The 19,773-nt window shown below is 35.8% G+C and overlaps 1 protein-coding gene across 1 annotated transcript in view; it reads right to left on the bottom strand.

Annotated features, from left to right (window-relative positions):
* Window positions 1–1,686: 1,686 nt before the first annotated feature.
* The window catches only part of DNAJB11 (DnaJ heat shock protein family (Hsp40) member B11), a 30,984-nt gene continuing 12,897 nt past the window's right edge, over window positions 1,687–19,773 (bottom strand). The window contains exons 4-10 of the mRNA XM_053698549.1: window positions 19,185–19,317; window positions 17,492–17,634; window positions 16,594–16,676; window positions 16,447–16,504; window positions 11,595–11,706; window positions 10,050–10,209; window positions 1,687–1,850 (exon numbers count right to left, since the gene is read on the bottom strand). Coding sequence (XP_053554524.1) covers window positions 1,786–1,850; window positions 10,050–10,209; window positions 11,595–11,706; window positions 16,447–16,504; window positions 16,594–16,676; window positions 17,492–17,634; window positions 19,185–19,317 — 754 coding nt within the window. The 3' untranslated portion in view covers window positions 1,687–1,785. The remainder of the gene's footprint in view (window positions 1,851–10,049; window positions 10,210–11,594; window positions 11,707–16,446; window positions 16,505–16,593; window positions 16,677–17,491; window positions 17,635–19,184; window positions 19,318–19,773) is intronic.

Here is a 19,773-nt window from a genome sequence, read left to right as displayed (position 1 = left end):
TATAAGGGTAAAGGAGCTATTTGTAAACAATTTAATACACTCCAGCAGGTAAAGTGGATCATTGGGAACAAATTAAAGGGGAGAAAATTTTTGAGTAAACTGTCCCTTTAAAGGACCAGTCAACACATTAGATTTGCATAATCAACAAATGCAAGATAACAAGACAATGCAATAGCACTTAGTCTGAACTTCAAATGAGTAGTAGATTTTTTTATAACAAATTTCAAAGTTATGTATATTTCCACTCCCCTTGTACCATGTGATAGCAATCAGCCAATCACAAATGCATATACGTATAGTCTGTGAATTCTTGCACATGCTCAGTAGGATCTGGTGACTCAAAAATTGTAAATATAAAAGACTGTGCACATTTTTTTTTTAATGCAAGTAAATTGGAAAGTTGTTTAAAATTACATGCTGTATCTGAATCATGAAAATGTAATTTAACCTGAGTGTCACAATTTAACTCAATGGATATCATAGGCTAAATTTATAAGGGATCTTGAGGTCAATATTGAAATGTGCATGAATGCATTTCAGTTTTAAACATTTTTGCAATATACTTCCATTAGCAAAAAATGCTTCCAGTAAACGTTAGTGATTCAATGGCATACACACATATGCTATGTGCAACTATAGTATCAGGATTCAAATACCATGTCGGCTCAGAGAGTTGGCAGTGGTGTGTGTTACGTCAGTGAAGACTTCATTTGTGTTGCACAAGCCACTGCGGTGAAGCTGTTGTGTTTGAATGGCGGTGCACTTGGCAATCACAGGACATGCATGCATTTTTTGCGAATGGAAGTAAACTGCAAACATGCTTCATTTTTAAATTAAATTTGACCTTTCTAACCCTTTTAGAAACAAGTTCATTAAAAAAGGATTAATAATTATAAGATTTGTAAAGATTAATACCCCTGAAACAGTCTCTAAATACAGCTTGCATGTAGTTTTCCTTGAAGTTAAAGCACCAAGGTACCTCTCCCTCCTGCATTTTTTACTGTTCTTAAAAAATGCATTGTGATGATTTGCACCCTTATTTGAATTGTGGAAATAGTTTTATTTGTGGTAACTAATAATTTAAAGGGACATGAAACCTAATTTTGTTCTTTCAGGATTCAGATAGAATGTAAAATTTTAAATAACTTTCCAATTTACTTCTATTATCAAATTTGCTTCATTTGCTCGATATCCTTTGTCCAAGGAGCAGCAATGCACTTAATAGGAGCCAGCTATCACATATCACATCTAGTAAGCCAACCACAAGAGACAAATGTGTGCAGGTACCAATCAGCGCCCACTAGTGTAGGATATGTGCATATTCATTTTCAACAATGTATACCAAGAGAATAAAGTTGCATTTGAAAATAGGAGTGAATTTAAGTGTCTATCAGAATTATTCAAGTTTAATATTGACTTTGCTATCCCTTTAAGGTTTAAAACAATATGATTTTAATTTATACATAATCATCTTATGCTCCTTTAAGTAATGATATGCATCTCTTGAGTTTTTCCTTTGACAGTTTGAATGGATCATGACCGAAACAAAAACAAATTCTAATCTCAGAAAAGACCTAAAAATTAAATCCCGTCAAAAAAGTCTAGCAAATGAAATATGAAACCTACCATGCACACACACGCGCACAACTCTCAATGTAGAAAAAGGTTTTCAATGCCCATTAAAACTAAGATTAAAGAATTGTAACATTTATTTAAAAAAAAACGAAAAAAAAACAGAACAAATAAATATGTCCATTGATTCTTTTCCATAAATTTCTTGAATTGCTAATATCCTTGTAGTCCATTATATATCTTCTGAACTGATCCTTGTTTCAATAACTGCTTCACACCTGAAATAGAACATAGGTGAATTAAATGAGATGGTTTAACTAACAAGATAAATTTGATAAAGTCATTTGGAAAGTTGTTTAAAAATTGCTTGCTCTATCTGAATCATGAAATGTTTTTTTGGGGGTTTCATGTCCCTTTAAATCTATTTCTTCATAAGTGTCAGCACATGAAGCAGGAGATAATTTTCTTGAAGATGTTAGAATCTTAAAATTACTCATTAGAAGCCTCTTCCACCTCCCATCCACTAAACTCTCTCCCCCATTTTACCATTTAGCCAATTGAAGAGAGAAGGTGTAGAACTAAATAAATAAAAAAAGAAGGGGGGGGGGGATTTTCATATGTGGTCAAGTGAAGAAACAGATTTAAAAGATCAGAACACAAATCCCATAATGGTCAGCATTCTAGAACAATGGTTGACCAACGAGAAAGCAATTTGTTGGGTCCTGGAGATCCTTTCCTGAACTCCAGTGAAGCATAAATAGGGGATACGTTTTATGAAAAGAAGTTAGATTAATCTTAGATAATATTTCAAAGCTCTTTTGTTATTAGTGGAAATAGGATGAAAAGAACAATAACCAAGTTAACACTAGAAGTTTACACCACTTTTGGTATGAGCTAAGGAAAAAGCGGATCTGAGAAGCTGTTCAGAAAAGTGGCATGTTAATGATAAGCGTGGCTATCAGGAACAGTGTCTTTAAAGGGATAGTAAACCTAATTTTTTTTTATTTCATTATTTGGATAGAGCATGCAATTTTAAGCAACTTTCTAATTTACTCCTATTATCAATTTTTCTTCATTCTCTTGGTATCTTTATTTGAAAAAGTAGGAATATAAACTAAGAAACCGGCCCATTTTTAGTTTCAGCACCCTGGCTAGCGCTTGTTATTGGTGGCTACATTTAGCAAACCAATAAGCAAGTGCAACCCAGGTTTTGATCTAAAAATGGGCCGGGTCTTAAGCTTACATTACTGCTTTTCAAATAAAAATACCAAGAAAACAAAGAAAAAATGATAATAGGTAGTAAATTAGAAAGTTGCTTAAAATTGCATGCTCTATCTGAATCATGAAAGAAAAAAAAATTAGTTTACTATCCCTTTAAGGTGAGCATTTTTAAAAAGATAAAATGCACAACTTCAAAAGGTTTACACTGGATTGTTTTTAGGAAAGGACTGAGGTCCCAATGAGTAACTGAAGCAAATAAAAAATGAACAAGTCCAAAGTGGTTACATTAAAGTGAAGTTCAATTTCAAACAACTGCGCACCACCCATGTATACATTAACCTCCCAATATAATAGTCGCTTACTTTTTTTTACAGAAAATGGATATGATTTTGGAGTTATTTATATATATATTATATCACTCTTTCTTACCTTTACCCCTCCCCCCGGTCTACTTCCTTATTTCCCTCAACTGACGTCGCGATCGTAAGAACAAGCTGACGTCATCACTTCAATGCTCGTGCACAAGAACGGATGCGATATGCGCATGCGTATCCTGTCTTCATTCGCGCATGCGTAAAAAATTTTGTTCCGTTCCGCAGTTCATACAGGATCAGAGTATCGGATCCAGAGACACAGGCTAACACGCAAGCGCAAGTCATGCACGAGCATGACGACAAACGAGACAATCGCTGTTATACGCATGCGCGAAACTGTGTTATGACGCGGGGAAAAAGGGGCAGGACGCCCCGGGGGAAGTGAAGGGATTGGAAATCAAATTCTGAAAAAATGTCAATCAAAAGGCAAACAATGTCGGGCGGACAATTGCGGGAATACGGAGGGGTAAATTAAAATTAAAAATGAAACGTTAGCGATTATTTAGAGAGTTTTGATGAATGAACATTATAGTTTTTTATTATGATAAATAGAATTATGTAATTGAGAGCAGCGGACTTGAACTTCACTTTAAAAAAAAAATTGTTGTACGAGTGGAAATACACTGTGTGCACAATTATTAGGCAAGTTATATTTTTGAGGATTCATTTCATTATTGAACAACTACAGTGCTCTCGGTCAATCCAAAATGTTAATAAACCACAAACCTGAATATTTAAGAAAGTAAAAGTGTGAGGTTTCGGCTTTCTTAGGAGAATATCTGTGTGTGCACAATTATTAGCAAACTATTAGTGTGCAGAATTATTATGAAAAACGAACATTTTCCCATCTCACTTGTTTATACTTAAAGTGAGAATAATAAATAAACAACTCAAAATTGACTGACATTTCCACAAAAATTAAAAAAAACAGTGACCAATATAGCAGCCCTTCTTTTCAATAACAGTCATAAACCTTTGAGCCATGGAGTCTGTCAGATTCTTGAACTGTTGACAATCAACTTTTTGTGCAGCAGCAACCACAGCCTCCCAGACACTGTTCAGAGAGGTGTACTGTTTTCCTTCACCCTAAATCTCCCGTTTAAGAAGGGTCCACAAGTTCTCAATAGGGTTTAGGTCAGGTGAGGAAGGGGGCCATGTCATTATTCCTTCATCTTTAAGGCCTTTACTGGCTAGCCACGTAGTGAAGTACTTCGATGCATGCGATGGAGCATTGTCCTGCATAAATATCATGGTCTTCTTGAAAGATGCACACTTTCCTGTACTACTGCTTGAAGAAAGTGTCTTCTAAAAACTGGCAGGTTTGGGAGTTGATTTTGAATCCCGAAAAGGTCCAACTAGCTCATCTTTAATAAAATCAGCCCATACCAGTACCCCACCTCCACCTTGCTGGTGTCTGAGTCGAAGTGGAGCTCTGTGGCCGTTACTGATCCAGCCATGAGCTCTTCCATCTGGTCCGTCAAGAGTCACTCTTATCTCATCAGTCCATAAAACATTTGACACCTTTAGAAAAATCTGTCTTCAGATATTTCTTGGCCCAGTCTTGATGTTTCAACTTATGTCTCTTGTTCAGTGGTGGTCGGGTTTCAGCCTTCATTACCTTGGCCATGTCTCTGAACACAGTGTACTTCTGGGCACTCCAGGTAGGTTGTAGTTCTGGAATATGACAGCACTGGAGGATAATTGGTTCCTGGTAGCTTCACGTTTGATTCTTCAATCTTTGGCAGTTAATTTGCTTCTTTTTTTCTCTCAACACATTTCTTGCAACCTTGTTAACTATTTGCAACAAAACATTTGATGGTTCTGTGATCACGCGCCAATATCTTAGCAATTTCAAGAGTGCTGCATCCCTCTGAAAGACTTTTTACAATTTTTTGAGTCAGTTAAATCTTTTTTTGGCCCATTTTGCCAGAGGAAAAGAAGCTGCCTAATAATTATGCACACCTTGATATAGGGTGTTGATCTCCTAAGGCCACACCCTCCTTCATTACACATCACCAGATATGCTTAAATCCAATAAGCATTTAAGTTTATACAGCTTGAAGTTGGACAATACGCATAAAAATGACGATTTGGTCGAAATACTCCCTTGCCTAATAATTGTGCACACAGTGTATGTACATTCAGAGAGCTCTTGGAAAAACCATTGTAGTAGGCTTCCTGCAAATATACTCGATTTGTGGAATTTAAGGGGAATCCCAGACTAGAGCATGGAGGGGACCCCAAAGCTCTAGCAGAGCTGTTACACATAACTTGTATTTAGTAAAAATGTCTGTGTGTTCACTTTAGACTGTTGATAGCCAACGAGGAAAAAAACTTTCCATGCCAAAATTAGGGATTCAGTAACTAGGCTGTCAGAATTTAAACTAAAAGGAGGTCACGTGGCACAAGCCCAGACTCACAAGATGGTACTGGTAGAGGGGACCAGAAGACTCAGGGGGAGGAATGCTGATGATTAAGGTAGGAACAAAAGGAAGGAAGGTGTCATGTATGTGCATGACTTCCATTAGATACCGAGATTATAGGTTTAAACAGCATTTTTAACTTCAAAACACCAAGCTCTTCAGATTGTGCTCAGAGGCAATGTCAGCTATGTTTTTAGCAGCTTGTGTTCAGTAAGCCGTTTGCTTGTTAAAGGGACATGAAACCCACATTTTTTATTTCACGATTAAGATAAAGAAAATACTTTGCACAAACTTTCCAATTTACTTTTATTATTTTATTTGCCTTATTCTCTTGGTATCCTTTGTTATGCACTTGGTGAGCCAATAACATGAGACAGCATGTGCAACAACCAATCAGCAGCTCCTGCGTCTACCCTAGGTATCCTTTTAAACAAAGAATATCAAGAGAACAAAACAAATTAGATAATAGAAGTAAATTAAAAGGTTGTTGAAAATCACCTGCTCTATCTGAATCATGAAATAAAACATTTGGGTTTTATGTCCCTTTAAGATATGCTGACAATTTAATTTTTCAGACTTACAAATGTGATCTTTTATTTTTACTTCTGACAGTATTTATGTACAACAATGCTATTATTCTTAGGACAAAAACACAATTACAAATATTAATTTAATAAAGCAGATTCAAGACCCATATGGATATTCCTAGTGGCCACCAAGGAACAGGCAGAAGAAATGTCTAACCTATTGTTTGTGTAAGGAAGATTCAACCTTGCTTTATATGGGACCATTGATGAAGGTACCAGCTTGAAGCCTGAATAGTTTGTTTTGTCAATAGAAACACTGGGACATTTTCAGATAGATGCCTAGATTAGATACACAGTGAAAACCAAAAGACTTACAAAAAATGCTTCCATTACTTTTTCTATTACACCAGAGATAACTAAACTTCCTTGTTATAGGAACCTTGTACAATTAAAGGGACACTAAACCTAATTTTTTTCTTCAGACAGAGCATGACATTTTAAGCAACTTTCTAATTTACTCCTATTATCAAATTTTTTTCATTTTCTTGGTATCTGCAAGAATGTAAGTTTAGGTGCCAGTGTTCTAAAGTAAGTTATCTACTGCGTAGGAATGTGACTACCTCGTCACTTCCGGTGACGTGTAAACAGCTGCTGGAGGATTGTGGCGCTTTCTGCGCATGCAAACAGCTGTTTAAGGCAGAATAGGTGACAACTTACTTTAGAACACCGTTGTTCTAAAGTAAGTTGTGTACCGTGTAGGAATTGGCGCCTGATCCTCTGTCCTTCTCTCCATAACACAGATTTTATTTTGCAATAATTTTGAAATAGTTTTTACTTGCTGTATTTAGTTTCCTTTTCGCCGTTCTATACCTTTATAGCAATATCTCAAATTAGTCAACGCTGTACCGTGCTGTATTTTTGTTTTTTCTGAATGATGATTTCCTAAAGCCTCCAATATAATCCTCAGACATTTTTACCTCGTTATGAATTTTATCTTCTTGCTTCCACCAATGTCTAATTAGCTCCGACTGAAGTCCTTATAACAACTCCTGGAAACGAAACTCCCGTTACAGTCCCATGGCTATTGCTCTGTTTTGATTGCATTTTCTATGTAATTTAATGGGTTTAAATATTAAAAATAAAATAAAGCTACACAATTAAAGTGAATGTAAACTCAGGTAGTTTGCTATAGTTCTGCGTAACAGTTAGGTTTAAATAACATGAGTTTAATTCATGATTTTTTTTTAAACATCGTATTTACCATCATTTTTAATCTTTATATCCTTTCCCCCGTCATCCGTATCCTCCGCCCGGCATTTTCGATTCATCATTGTCATTTTTAGTCACGCTCCTTACAACCAATAACAATATTAACCACGGGGGGACCCACCCCCTTTATATGTCGTCATGCGTCTGTATTGCGCTTGCGTTTGACAGCTCTTTCGATCATCTTATATGAAGCTCGTTCACATTTTGCGCATGCTCATTTGAATACTTCACGGACTTCATCCATTCTACAAATATTATAGTGCCCGATAAGTATATTTTGAAATGGGCTCCGTATATCTATTAGATTATATTGTAAAATATCATGTTGAATTATTGTTCCAAATTTAGAAAGATTTATAAACGTAATGATTGCAAAAAAGACGTTTCAAACTATACTTAAAATCGTATTTTTTACACAAGAAGCTTCTGAATATTACGGTAATTCGGAGGAGATGCTTTGCTTCTATAGCCAACGATAGTATTCAGTGAATGTATTTATTCACTGAATACTATGTTGAGTGACAGCGGAATCGGGGGTTTGACGCATGCGCAGTGTTGATCAGAGACGGGAGCGCGCATTGCCACTACGTAAACAGCGGGTGGGACCGCTGTATACGTAATATTGAACATAATAAGGAAGTTGAGAGTGGGAGGAGCAGGTATACACAAATATCGATATTTGCAAATGTATATAAAACTTTTATTATACATCTTATGACAAAATGAAAGTTACGGTTCAATTAATATACTTATTAGCTATATAATCATACTTTCTGAACTTAAAAAATTGACATTCACTTTAAGTCTTATTATTGCACAGGTTGGCTACTATTGTTTAAAAACTAATCAATTAGACATTGGTGGAAGCAAGAAGATAAAATTCATAACGAGGTAAGAACATCTGAGGATTATATTGGAGGCTTTAGGAAATGATGATTCAGAAAACACAAAAATACAGCACGGTACAGCGTTGACTAATTTTAGATATTGCTATAAAAAGGTATAGAACGGCAAAAAAGGAACTAAATACAGCAAGTAAAAACTATTTCAAAATTATTGTAAAATAAAATCTGTGTTATGGAGAGAAGGACAGAGCGATCAGGCGGGAATTCCTACGCGGTAGACAACTTACTTTAGAACACCGGTGTTCTAAAGTAAGTTGTCACCTATTCTGCCTTAAACAGCTGTTTGTAGGAGGTTGGGCTGTTTATTGTGCCTTAAAAACATGCGCAGAGAGCGCCACAACCCTCCAGCAGCTGACTACACGTCACCGGAAGTGACGCGGTAGTCAAATTCATATGGTAGACATCTTAATTTAAGACACCGACCCATTTTTGGTGAACAACCTGGGTTGTCCTTGCTGACATCCAATAAAAAAGTGCTATCCAGAGTCCTAAACCAAAAAAAAAAAAAAAGCTTAGATGCCTTTTTCAAATAAAGATAGCAAGAGAAAATTGATAATAGAAGTAAATTAGAAAGTTGCTTAAAATTGGATGCTCTATCTGAATCACGAAAGAAAAAATTTGGGTTCAGTATCCCTTTAAGGATTTTGGTGAAAAGTATGCAGTGTATGGAAGGGGAAAGCTTGTAGTCAATAGTGTACAACAAAATTGTCATGACGCAGCAGAAGATATGACAAGACCCATGCAGTTCACAAAAAAGGAACAGAGGTTGTTCAGAGGTGTCCAAAAAAAAAGATAATAGAAAGCCTTCCAGTATGAAGATAAAAATAAAGTAGCAAAACGCCAAAGAAACAAGCATTCTCCAAAAGTTTAGTAAGAGGAAGCAGGAGTTTACTATTACCACAACTGTATACAAGTAATCTCCTTCATAAGTGGTGGATGTAAGGGGGGGAAAAAAAAACAAAAAAAAAAAAACACTTAAAGGGACACTGTACCCAAAAAATTTCTTTCGTGATTCAGATTGAGCATGAAATTTTAAGCAACTTTCTAATTTACTCCTATCATCAAATTTTCTTCATTCTCTTGGTATCTTTATTTGAAATGCAAGAATGTAAGTTTAGATGCCGGCTGTCCAGAGTATTGAAACCAAAAAAAAGCTTAGATGCCTTCTTTTTTAAATAATGATAGCAAGAGAACGAAGAAAAATTGATAATAGGAGTAAATTAGAAAGTTTCTTAAAATTGCATGCTCTTTCTAAATTACAAAAGAAAAAATTTGGGTACAGTGTCCCTTTAACTGTTTTTACTCCATGACCAGCACCTTTTTATACAACTCTGCTTCTTAATATGAATTAAAGGGACAGTGTACTATACAATTGTTTTTCCCTTAATGTGTTTCCAATTACTTTTAAAGTAGCGAGTATAAAATGTATGAGATTGGCTTTTTTAAGGCTTATTTGTGTATAGTGGATTATTGGGAACAAATTAAAAGGGAGAAATTTTTGAGTAAACTGTCCCTTTAATCAGCAGCTTCAATTACCCCAATATTGGCAATGGGAGCAAGCAAAAGATGACACTCATGGAGTAAAACGAGTAAGATAAAGCATTTTTTTTAAAATTTATTTAAAGAAAACAAAACGCATTTATATCTGAAAAGTTGCTTAAAAATAGCATGCTCTGATGTAAATTAAGGCATTCCCTAAAGGCCTGATTATTCACATGTGCAGAGCTAAAGTTTCAATTAACACATATTTCTAATTACCATTTCTCTGTTCCTCTGTCAACTGTTCTTTTGGGAAGTCCACGTCAAAGGTAATTATTAAGGAACCCTTGATGTTATTATTGTCAAAGTTTGGCAGCCCTTCACCTTTCTTCCATAGTTTTGCACCTGGCTTTGTAATCTTATCTCGAATGATGTGAACCTATAAGTAGAGACAGCAAATAATACATATTAAACAGAAATATTACTGCTAGGGTTGCCACCTCAGCCATGTTTTCCTGGACACTTATGAGTTACACATGCTGCAGGGTGTGCAGGGAGGAACATGTATTGTGTTTCTGGTCAGCACTATTCATATTCCTCCCTGCACACCCTGCAGCATGTGTAACTTATAAGTGTTCTGTATTTTAAGGGACGGGTGGCAACCCTAATTACTGCATCTATTAACATGCTTGATGTCATTAAAGATACTGTAATAACTAGAAAAGAACACTTTTTTAAATAAGAGGTTTATAACTTTGAAAAGTGATATATAAGGCAGCATCAGTTACTCAGTCTTTTGTAAGCTTTGTGTAATTGAAGGGGTGGTCTGTGCGATTCTGTATGGGTTGGGGTTTTCTTGCATAGTTTGTGACATTTAAACAACTGGGAATATCTCTGGGACCATTTTTTGAAATACTTTTATAACTAGTAAGATATCTAAGTAAATTATAATGAAATAGCATTAGAAAGGCAAAGCATTCCTCTTCTTATGCTCTAATCCTGCTCAGAAACAATGTTTATGAGATAGGATCTACCAATTTAGGGTTGTTATATTAGCATATATATATATATTCCCCATCACCTTTTTCTGCAACTTTCAGCTTGAAATATTTAAAAGCATATCGCAGAATAAAGATATCAGTGGCAACATACCGCAGGAGAGAGCTACGTGTTGTATACATGTGCTGCAGAACGCAGTGACTCAGGTGGGAGAATGAGCAGCACACTCAGCGTAATTTTACTTATATAAGCCAGGGATGGCTTTTGGCAGGTGCTGTGCTAGTTAAAAAGAAGATGGAATTGTGTGTGTTGTAATTGGGGAGACATTGAGGACTGCATTTTGGGCACCGAGCGCTAGGTTGGTCACTAAAGCCATACATAGATATGCATGAAGTTGCAGATATACAACAAGCCTAGGGATTACAAAGAAATTAAAATATATTTGATTCCCTCCCCAAAAGTTTAATTCTATGTAAACAGCTTTGTAATGTACCTTCATTATGTATTTTGCCTAATTTTCCTGTAAGGTGACTTATAATTAATACATACATATACACTCGCACACATATAGCCAGGGAAGAACTGGTGGGTGGTAATTTCCCCTCCTAGCAGATAGTGTTACCCACTCACTGCTGCTCACGGGGGAAGGGTGTGGTCATTACAATAGAAATGGCTTTATGCAAAACATAAAAAATAAAAATATCCATGGGGGCATTTTTCCTCTTTGATCTCCCAAACCCCCACCCCACAGACGCTCATGGCCATCATTTTATCATGAGAATAAAGAAATGACACAGAACATTTAGTAATATTAAGAAACTTTACCTTATGACCATCCAAATGAGCAATATCAATTTCAAAGCCTATAAGAGCTTCAACTAATGAGATTGTTACATTTGTGTAAAGATCGTCTCCTCTTCTTTCAAAGATAGGATGTCTGTTGGCCAAAACAATCAATGGGAAAAAACTTGTTAGCACAAAATATGAATATTTTAATTAAAACGAAATAACAGCATTACAGAGTAAAGTGCTTAGTGATGAAACTGTTTCATACAAACTGCATTAAAAACACACTGCGGTTTCTACACTTTTGATCAAAATTTTCTACCACAAGACATTACTAGATGTGTTGTTAAAGTGAATGTAAACTCAGCCTTCGTTCTAAACAGCAGTCTATCAAATATCAATAAAAAACCTGAGTTTCATTCATCAATTTTTAATTTTCTAAATGTATACCTTTATTTTCACTAAATTTATACCAATTTGCGGCTAAACCGTCCTCCGCCCGGCATTCGCGCTCTGTTGATCATCTTTTTGATTGATGTGTCAATAGCCAATAACGGCTCTAACCACGGGGGGACCCACCCTCTTCTCATTACGTAATATCTCATTATTGCGCATGCGTTCGTCTTTGGTGCCAAGCTAATTGTAAGCTCGTGCACATTTCGCGCATGCGCAATACTAGTAAACACGGCTAGCGTTACCTTATTTACAGATTCCTTTCATTTCCTCTGTATTGTCAAATTTGTATTAGTGGATGTGAAAGGTCTCCGTATACAGGTTAGCTTTTTCTATTTTTATTATCTATGTGACATCTATTTTTCGGCACATAATACATGATATATGCGCTGTATGTACACTACTATCTAATATCATTGGCAAACATAATCTGCAATATATCGAGTGAAATCCTTTATTTGCTGCCATTATACTTTTTACACTCATTCAATGAATACTATCTTGTTATACAGCATAAACAAGAGTAACGCATGCGCAATGTAAAATTGACACAGGAGCGCGCAGTGCCTATACGTAAACAGCGGGTGGGACCGCCGTTTACGTAACTTGGTTGAAAATGAGGAAGCATTGAGTGGGAGGAGCGGGTAAGCGAATGAGCGAGATGCAAGATATAAAATAAACAATAAAATACACTTTTTTAAAAATTTATTGCGGCGGTACACTTAATATCAGTAATGACTACAAAACTAGATAACACAAAAGGTAAAACTTGACATTCACTTTAACTTATATATTGCATAAATATTTACTAACAGTATAATAACATTTAGAAATGAGGTCACTCAATGTTTTAGAAAAACAAAAAACCCAGATGATAATATCTTAATTAGTGTTTTGAATATATAGAAAGTTATGTTTTCCTATGTTCCTTATGCAAAAGTTAATTATTTCATTATAGCATAACATTAAATAGGTGCACACAATCATCTATTTGAAAACATACAATAATCAAAATAAGCCACAATCTAAATGATCTTGCTCAATGTATGCAGTTACCTCTTTATAAAAAATAAAACAAAACAGCCTTAAAAGGGACTCTGAACCTATTTTTTTCTTTTGTGAATCAGATAGAGCATGTCATTTTAAAGGGACAATCTACACCAATTGTTATTGTTTAAAAGGATAGATAATCCCTTTATTACCCATTCCCTAGTTTTGCACAACCAACACAGTAATATAAATACAATTTTTACCTCTGATTACCTTGTATCTAATCCTCTGCAAACTGCCCCCTTATTTCAGTTCTTTTGACAGACATCCATTTTAGCCAATCAGAGCTGGCTCACCTGAACTCCACATGCGTGAGCACAGTGTTATCTATATAACACACATGAACTAACACCCTCTAGTGGTGAAAAACTGTCAAAATGTCCTGAGAGAAGAGGCGGCCTTCAAGGGCTTAGAAATTAGCATATGAACCTTCTAGGTTTAGTTTTCAACTAAGAATACCAAGAGAACAAAGCAAAATTGGTGATAAAAGTAAATTTGAAAATTGTTTAAAATTACATTCTCTATCTTAATAATGAAAGTTTGTTTTGGACTAGACTGTCCCTTTAAGCAACTTTCTAATTTACTCCTATAATCAATTTTTCTTTGTTCTCTTGCTATCTTTATTTGAAAAAGAAGGCATCTAAGCTAAGGAGCCAGACATTTTTTGGTTCAGACCCCAGACAGCACTTGTTTATTGGTGGGTGAATTTATCCACCAATCAGCAAGAAAAACCCAGGTTGTTCACCAAAAATGGGCGGCATCTAAACTTACATTCTTGCTTTTCAAATAAAGATTTATTTATAAAATATTTTACCAGGAAGGATACATTGAGATTTCTCTCGTTTTCAAGTATGTCCTGGGTCCACAAAACATTTCATTGATACAATAGGGTACAATAAAATTCAAAAACAATAACAATAATAATAAAACACAATAGATGCAACATTTTTACATAGAACAGGTAAGAAATATATAATCAACCATGACAGGAGCATTCTGTTTTGAGATATGTAGAGAGGGATCTCTTAAAGGATATTAGGCTTGGGGAAGGTTTGAAAGTGTGCGGGAGGTCGTTCCATAACTGTGGCGCTCGGTAGGAAAAGGAGGATCGAGCTGCTTTCTTTTTGTATTGAGGCAAGCTAAATAATGTGCTGGTACTGGATAGAAGGTTATAGGAGGTGGGAATAGCCGGGGAGAGCATTCTGCTCAGGTAGGGTGGGAGCTTCCCAGAAAGGCTCTTAAACACAAGGCAGGAAAGATGGAGGGTGCGTCTGGATTCCAGTGACAGCCAGTTTAGTTCTTTTAGCATGTCACAATGGTGGGTCCTGTAGTTACATTGTAGCACAAAGCGGCAGAACGAGTTATACAATCTATTAAGTTTATTAAGGTGAGTTTGCGGTGCAGGTGCGTATACTACGTCCCCATAATCCATGATAGGCATCAGCATTTGCTGTACAATCTTTTCCTTTACTGTACGGCTGAGGCAAGATTTGTTTCTGTACAGGGCACCTAATTTTGGATAAAGTTTAGATGCAAGTTTTTCTATGTGGAGGCCAAAAGATAGATTAGGGTCTAAGAACATACCCAAGTATTTGAGAGAGTGGACTGTGGTCAGCGTGCAATTTTGTTTTGATGCGTAGATGGGAATTTTGTAATTTGTGCAATTTAGGCCCAGTTCCAAAGATCATTGTGACAGTTTTGCCAGTGTTTAGGAAGAGTTTGTTTTTTGAGATCCACTTTTCTACCTCTGTGAACTGGTCTTGGAGCACTGCTTCAAGCTGCGGCAGATCAGATTTGTTTGCATAGATTACTGTGTCGTCTGCATACATGTGTACAGTTGAGGATTTGCAGACATAAGGCAAATCATTTATAAATAATGTGAATAGTAGGGGGCTGAGAATGGAACCTTGGGGAACACCACACGTGACTGGGAGAGGGAGGGAGTCACTGTTAGAAATGGAGACATATTGTGATCGATCCGATACATATGATCTAAACCAGGTTAACGGACGATCAGCAATACCAGAGTTTTTTAGTTTGAGCAGTAGTATGTCGTGGTCCACTGTGTCAAAAGCCTTAGCAAAATCAAGGAAAATAGCTCCAGTTAGGCCTCCTTGTTCCATGCCAGTTTGGATGTTGTTGCAAACTTTTAGGAGGGCAGTTGTAGTGGAGTGATTCGGTCGAAAACCTGATTGATCAGGGGTCAGATAGTTAGAAAGTTGGTAATACTCGCATAATTGCGTATGCACGCATTTTTCTAAGATTTTTGACAATACTGGGAGCAATGATATAGGGCGATAGTTAGAAACCAAGGTTAACTCCCCACTTTTATGAATAGGCACTACTCTTGCAGTTTTCCAGAGTTTAGGTATGTATCCAGACACCAAGGATTCGTTAATTAGGGTTGTGACAGGCTTAGCAATTGCCGGCGCACTGAGCTTCAACAGCATGGCTGGGATTTGATCAGGTCCAGACTGGTTTTTCATTTTTAGATTATTAAGGTGTTTAACGACATTGATGGGTACAGGTCTAAAATTTAACTTCTCTATATTGGGTCTTTGCTGTTTTAGTGGGGCCTGATCCACATTTGTAGCTTCAGGATGCGTGCCATTTATTAGTTTGTCAATCAGGGTGGTGGAGCATCCGACAAAATAATTGTTACTAATAATTTGCTACTTCTAAGGGGAGTTGCAGGTTTTGGTTATCCACATTGACAGTGGAGGGTTGGGAGTGGATTGGTGGATTTTGTAAGTTATTTATGAGTTTCCAAAACTTTTTAGGGTTAGATAGATATGTTATTGTTCAGATTTTCACAGAAATATTGGGCCTTAGCCAATTTTGTTTGTTTAGTGCATATATTTCGCCATTGTCTATATACACAGTGGTCATTCATAGAGCCAGTATGCTTGAACTTTGACCACAATGAAAGATACCAAGAGAATGAAGAAAATTTGATAATAGGAGTCAATTAGAAAGTTGCTGAAAATTGCATGCTCTATCTGAATCACGAAAGAAAAAATTTGGGTTCAGTGTCCCTTTAAAATACCCTGAGATCCAATAAAATTAGGGGAATTGCATCAAAAACTTGTTTGTTTGTTTTTATTTGAAAAAGCGGAATATACGCATAGGAGCCGGCCCATTTTTGGTTCAGCACCCTGGATAGCGCTTGCTGATTGGTGGCTACATTAAGCCACCAATCAGCAAGCGCTACCCAGGTTCCGAACCTAAAATGGGCCAGCTCCTAAGCTTTAAATTCCTACTTCAAATAAAGATACCAAGAGAACGAAGAAAATAGATAATAGGAATAAATTAGAAAGTTGCTTAAAATTGCATGCTATATCTGAATCATGAAAGATTCCCTTTAATGAATTCACAGGATTTTCCTTACTTTAAGACTTTGATTCGAAACCGCAAGTCTCCTGGCTCTCCATCGATATGTGGTTCACCTACAAAAAAAGGACAACACATTATTTAAATGAAAAATTCAACATTGTAAAAATAACGATCACCAGTTTATTTTAAAAAATCTTCTCACCTTCTCCAATAAAAGGGTACTCCATGCCATCTCGAACACCTGGTTCAATTTCCACTTCTAAAGTACGCTCCTCATTAACAAGTCTATAGTAAAGCAGAAACCGAAAGACACGTAAGTAAGGCCTGCAAGTACTATTTGTGCAATACTAAATGGTCCGTTATATGGTTAATTTTTTAGCATCGATTCTTCATCAGGAAACATCACAATTTATGATTCTAAAGGATAATATGTCCAACAACGTTATGATAAATAATGATTGCAAACTAAATATAAATGGTGAAATAATGGGCAATAGTGATTAATTATTGCACAACTGTGTGCATTTGTATGTTTAAATCCTGAAAAGGCTTCTCGTAAAGGACAATGTACTGCCAACTCTTTAGTTAGATCAGGTTGGTGAGCCAATCAGGAGTGGCATATGTGCATAGCTTCCAATCACCATTTGTCTAGATCAGGAGTGGAGTTTTGCGGACCTTAAACACATCGGAACAGTTATGCACTAGTGCACTTACTTTCCTTTAACATCAAGCTTATGGTTATGCACAAACATTTCTAAAATGGTTTCACTATTGCAAAGCTTCTGCAAACTATTACATTTCAGCCTCTGTAGAATGAATTAATTCCTCAATAGGTCAGGTCCGCTCATAGTTCCTTCCACACCTTCTCCTCCCATTTCCTAATTCTCACCGCTTTTATTACCAACTCACTCTTCCTTTCACCATTTATAGCAAATTGGATATGAATAAATGTGATAACTGGATACCAATAAACAAATTAAAAAGGGGAAAAAACAGTTTCATACTAACATTGCCGTATTTTTCTTATACTCTCAAATGTAATAAATCAATCAATCAATCAATCAATCATAAAAAGGAGAGAAAAAAAAAAACACACTAACTTGACATTGGGGCACTCATCACAAACAACCTCTTGTGTCATTTGGAAGCGTCCAGGCCCCAGCTGTGTTGTTCTCATCTCTTGTCGGCAGTTACATTTACGCTTCCCAGGTGCCTGTCGAGCTACTGGCTTGTTCCTTACAACCTAAACAAAATGAGATGTTAGACAGAGATCACAGAGCTTCAAGGGACATGAACCACAAACTGTTTCTTCCATGGTTCAAATAGAGCAAGCAATTTCAAACACCTTTCCAATTTACTTATAATTACCTCATTTGTTCTCCTCATTCTACTGGTATCAGTTTTAGAAACACATACTTAGGTAGACTGAGGAGCAGCGGTGCACTACTGGGAACAGATTGGTGGTTTCTTGTCATTAGCTTACCCGATGCGTTCAGCTAGCTCCCAGTAATGCCGTGCTGCTCCTTAAACAAAGGATGAGAGGACATTTGATAATAGAAGTAAATTGGAAAGTCATTTAAAATGACAAGCTCTATCTGAATCATGAAAAAAAATGGGTTTCATATTCATTTCACTTAATAAAATCATTTATTTTTTATTTATTTTAAATAAACGGTCTATTGTATTTTTTTATTATTATTTTTATTGAGGTTTCAGAAAAGTAAGACAAAAACAAATTGTTACAGAAAATTGTAATTAAGATATGTGGGGAAAGGATACTCAAAACAGTCACCTATTCTAGAACATAAAATAGAGTCTGCAAACTACATGAATCAACATAAGAACTCAGTTTTGTATTTTATGATTTTCCCAATGGGCAAAAGGCCACTTATGGGCCTATGTTTACTCTTGACTCAGTAGGGAAAAACTAGTGCAACTCAAAGGCCACTTTTGGGCCATGGTGCAATGTCATAGGATAGATATTAGCGCTTGCGTTAACTGATGAGTGTGAGATCGTATTGCGGATAACTATATAGATTATACTGGCATATTGTATGTATCTGAAATGGGTAAAATATAACCCTAAAAGTACACTTGGTGCCAGGTGTGTTATAGATGCAGCAGCCAAATTAACAGAATTAATGAATCTTTAGGAAAGCAAACATGTTCTAGTGTTAACAAATGTTGTACCATGCTATATATTGTGCGGTAACCTCTGTGGATGTAAATAGAAGCATACCGCCATCAAGGTCTATAATAGTCTTCTAAAGTATACTGAGTAGCATGTGTTTGGTTGTACTATAAAAAAATAAGTATGCAGTCCCAGCCTCAGACAGCACACTGTCCATCACATGGGATATTCGTACAACCATAAGGTATAACGTTACTGTAGCTATTAGGTGAGGCATAAAAAATAAAGATCTGGCAGTGACATGAATATTATACTTTGTGGTATTACAGTTTAGGGTACAGTAAGGATAAACGGTCTATTGTATTTTTAAAATTATCTTCAAAATGTATCTAAAATAATTGGAAAAATATAATTACTATTATTATTATTATTATTATACACACACACACACATTATATATATCAGCTATTTTTTAGATTTTCTTATTTGAGGCCATAAACTGGGGTTTTAGCAATATTTGTGTGTACAAGAATTTCAGGAAGCTGTATGCTGAAACCATAATAAAAAAAAACAGGACTATCCCTAGGAATCTAATTATTTGTAACAATGTAACTTTTACACATAGCTTTTATGTCAGAAATAAGCACAATCCTTTAACTTACTTCTACAAAGTTTCCAGAATATACTTCTTCTAATGTAACTTCCAAATCAACAATAATATCACTGCCACGTGGAATATTTCTGTCTTGTTGTCGGGGATTACCGCCGAACATGAATCCAAAGTCTCCAAAGAAGCTAAGAAAAATGTATATAAACGTGACTTTTTTTTAATTTAATTTATTTATTTTTTATAAATAATTTTCCTTTATTGAAGTAATATGCAGGTATATACAGTCTAAAACAAAATCAAATAACATTAAATATCTGGTAAACAATCCAAACATGTGGAAAATATTCAAGGGACATGAAATCCAAATTGTTTTCTTCCATGACTTAGAAAGAGCATACAATTTTAAACAACTTTCCAATATACTTCTATTATCTAATTTGCGTCATTCTCTTGATATCCTGTGTTGAAAAGCATATCTAGATAGGCTCAGTAGCCGCTGATTGTGGCTGCGCATGTGATTGGCTCACCCATGTGCATTGCTATTTCTTCAAAGGATACCTAAAGAATGAAGCAAATTAGATAATAGATGTATATTGGAATGTTGTTTACAATTGTATTATCTATCTGATTCATGAAAGAAA

The sequence above is a fragment of the Bombina bombina genome, chromosome 1 (assembly GCF_027579735.1).
Source record: "Bombina bombina isolate aBomBom1 chromosome 1, aBomBom1.pri, whole genome shotgun sequence".
In the NCBI taxonomy this organism is placed as follows: Eukaryota; Metazoa; Chordata; class Amphibia; order Anura; family Bombinatoridae; genus Bombina; species Bombina bombina.
Note: the sequence above shows the minus strand (reverse complement) of the source record. Positions and strands in the feature narration are given on the sequence as shown.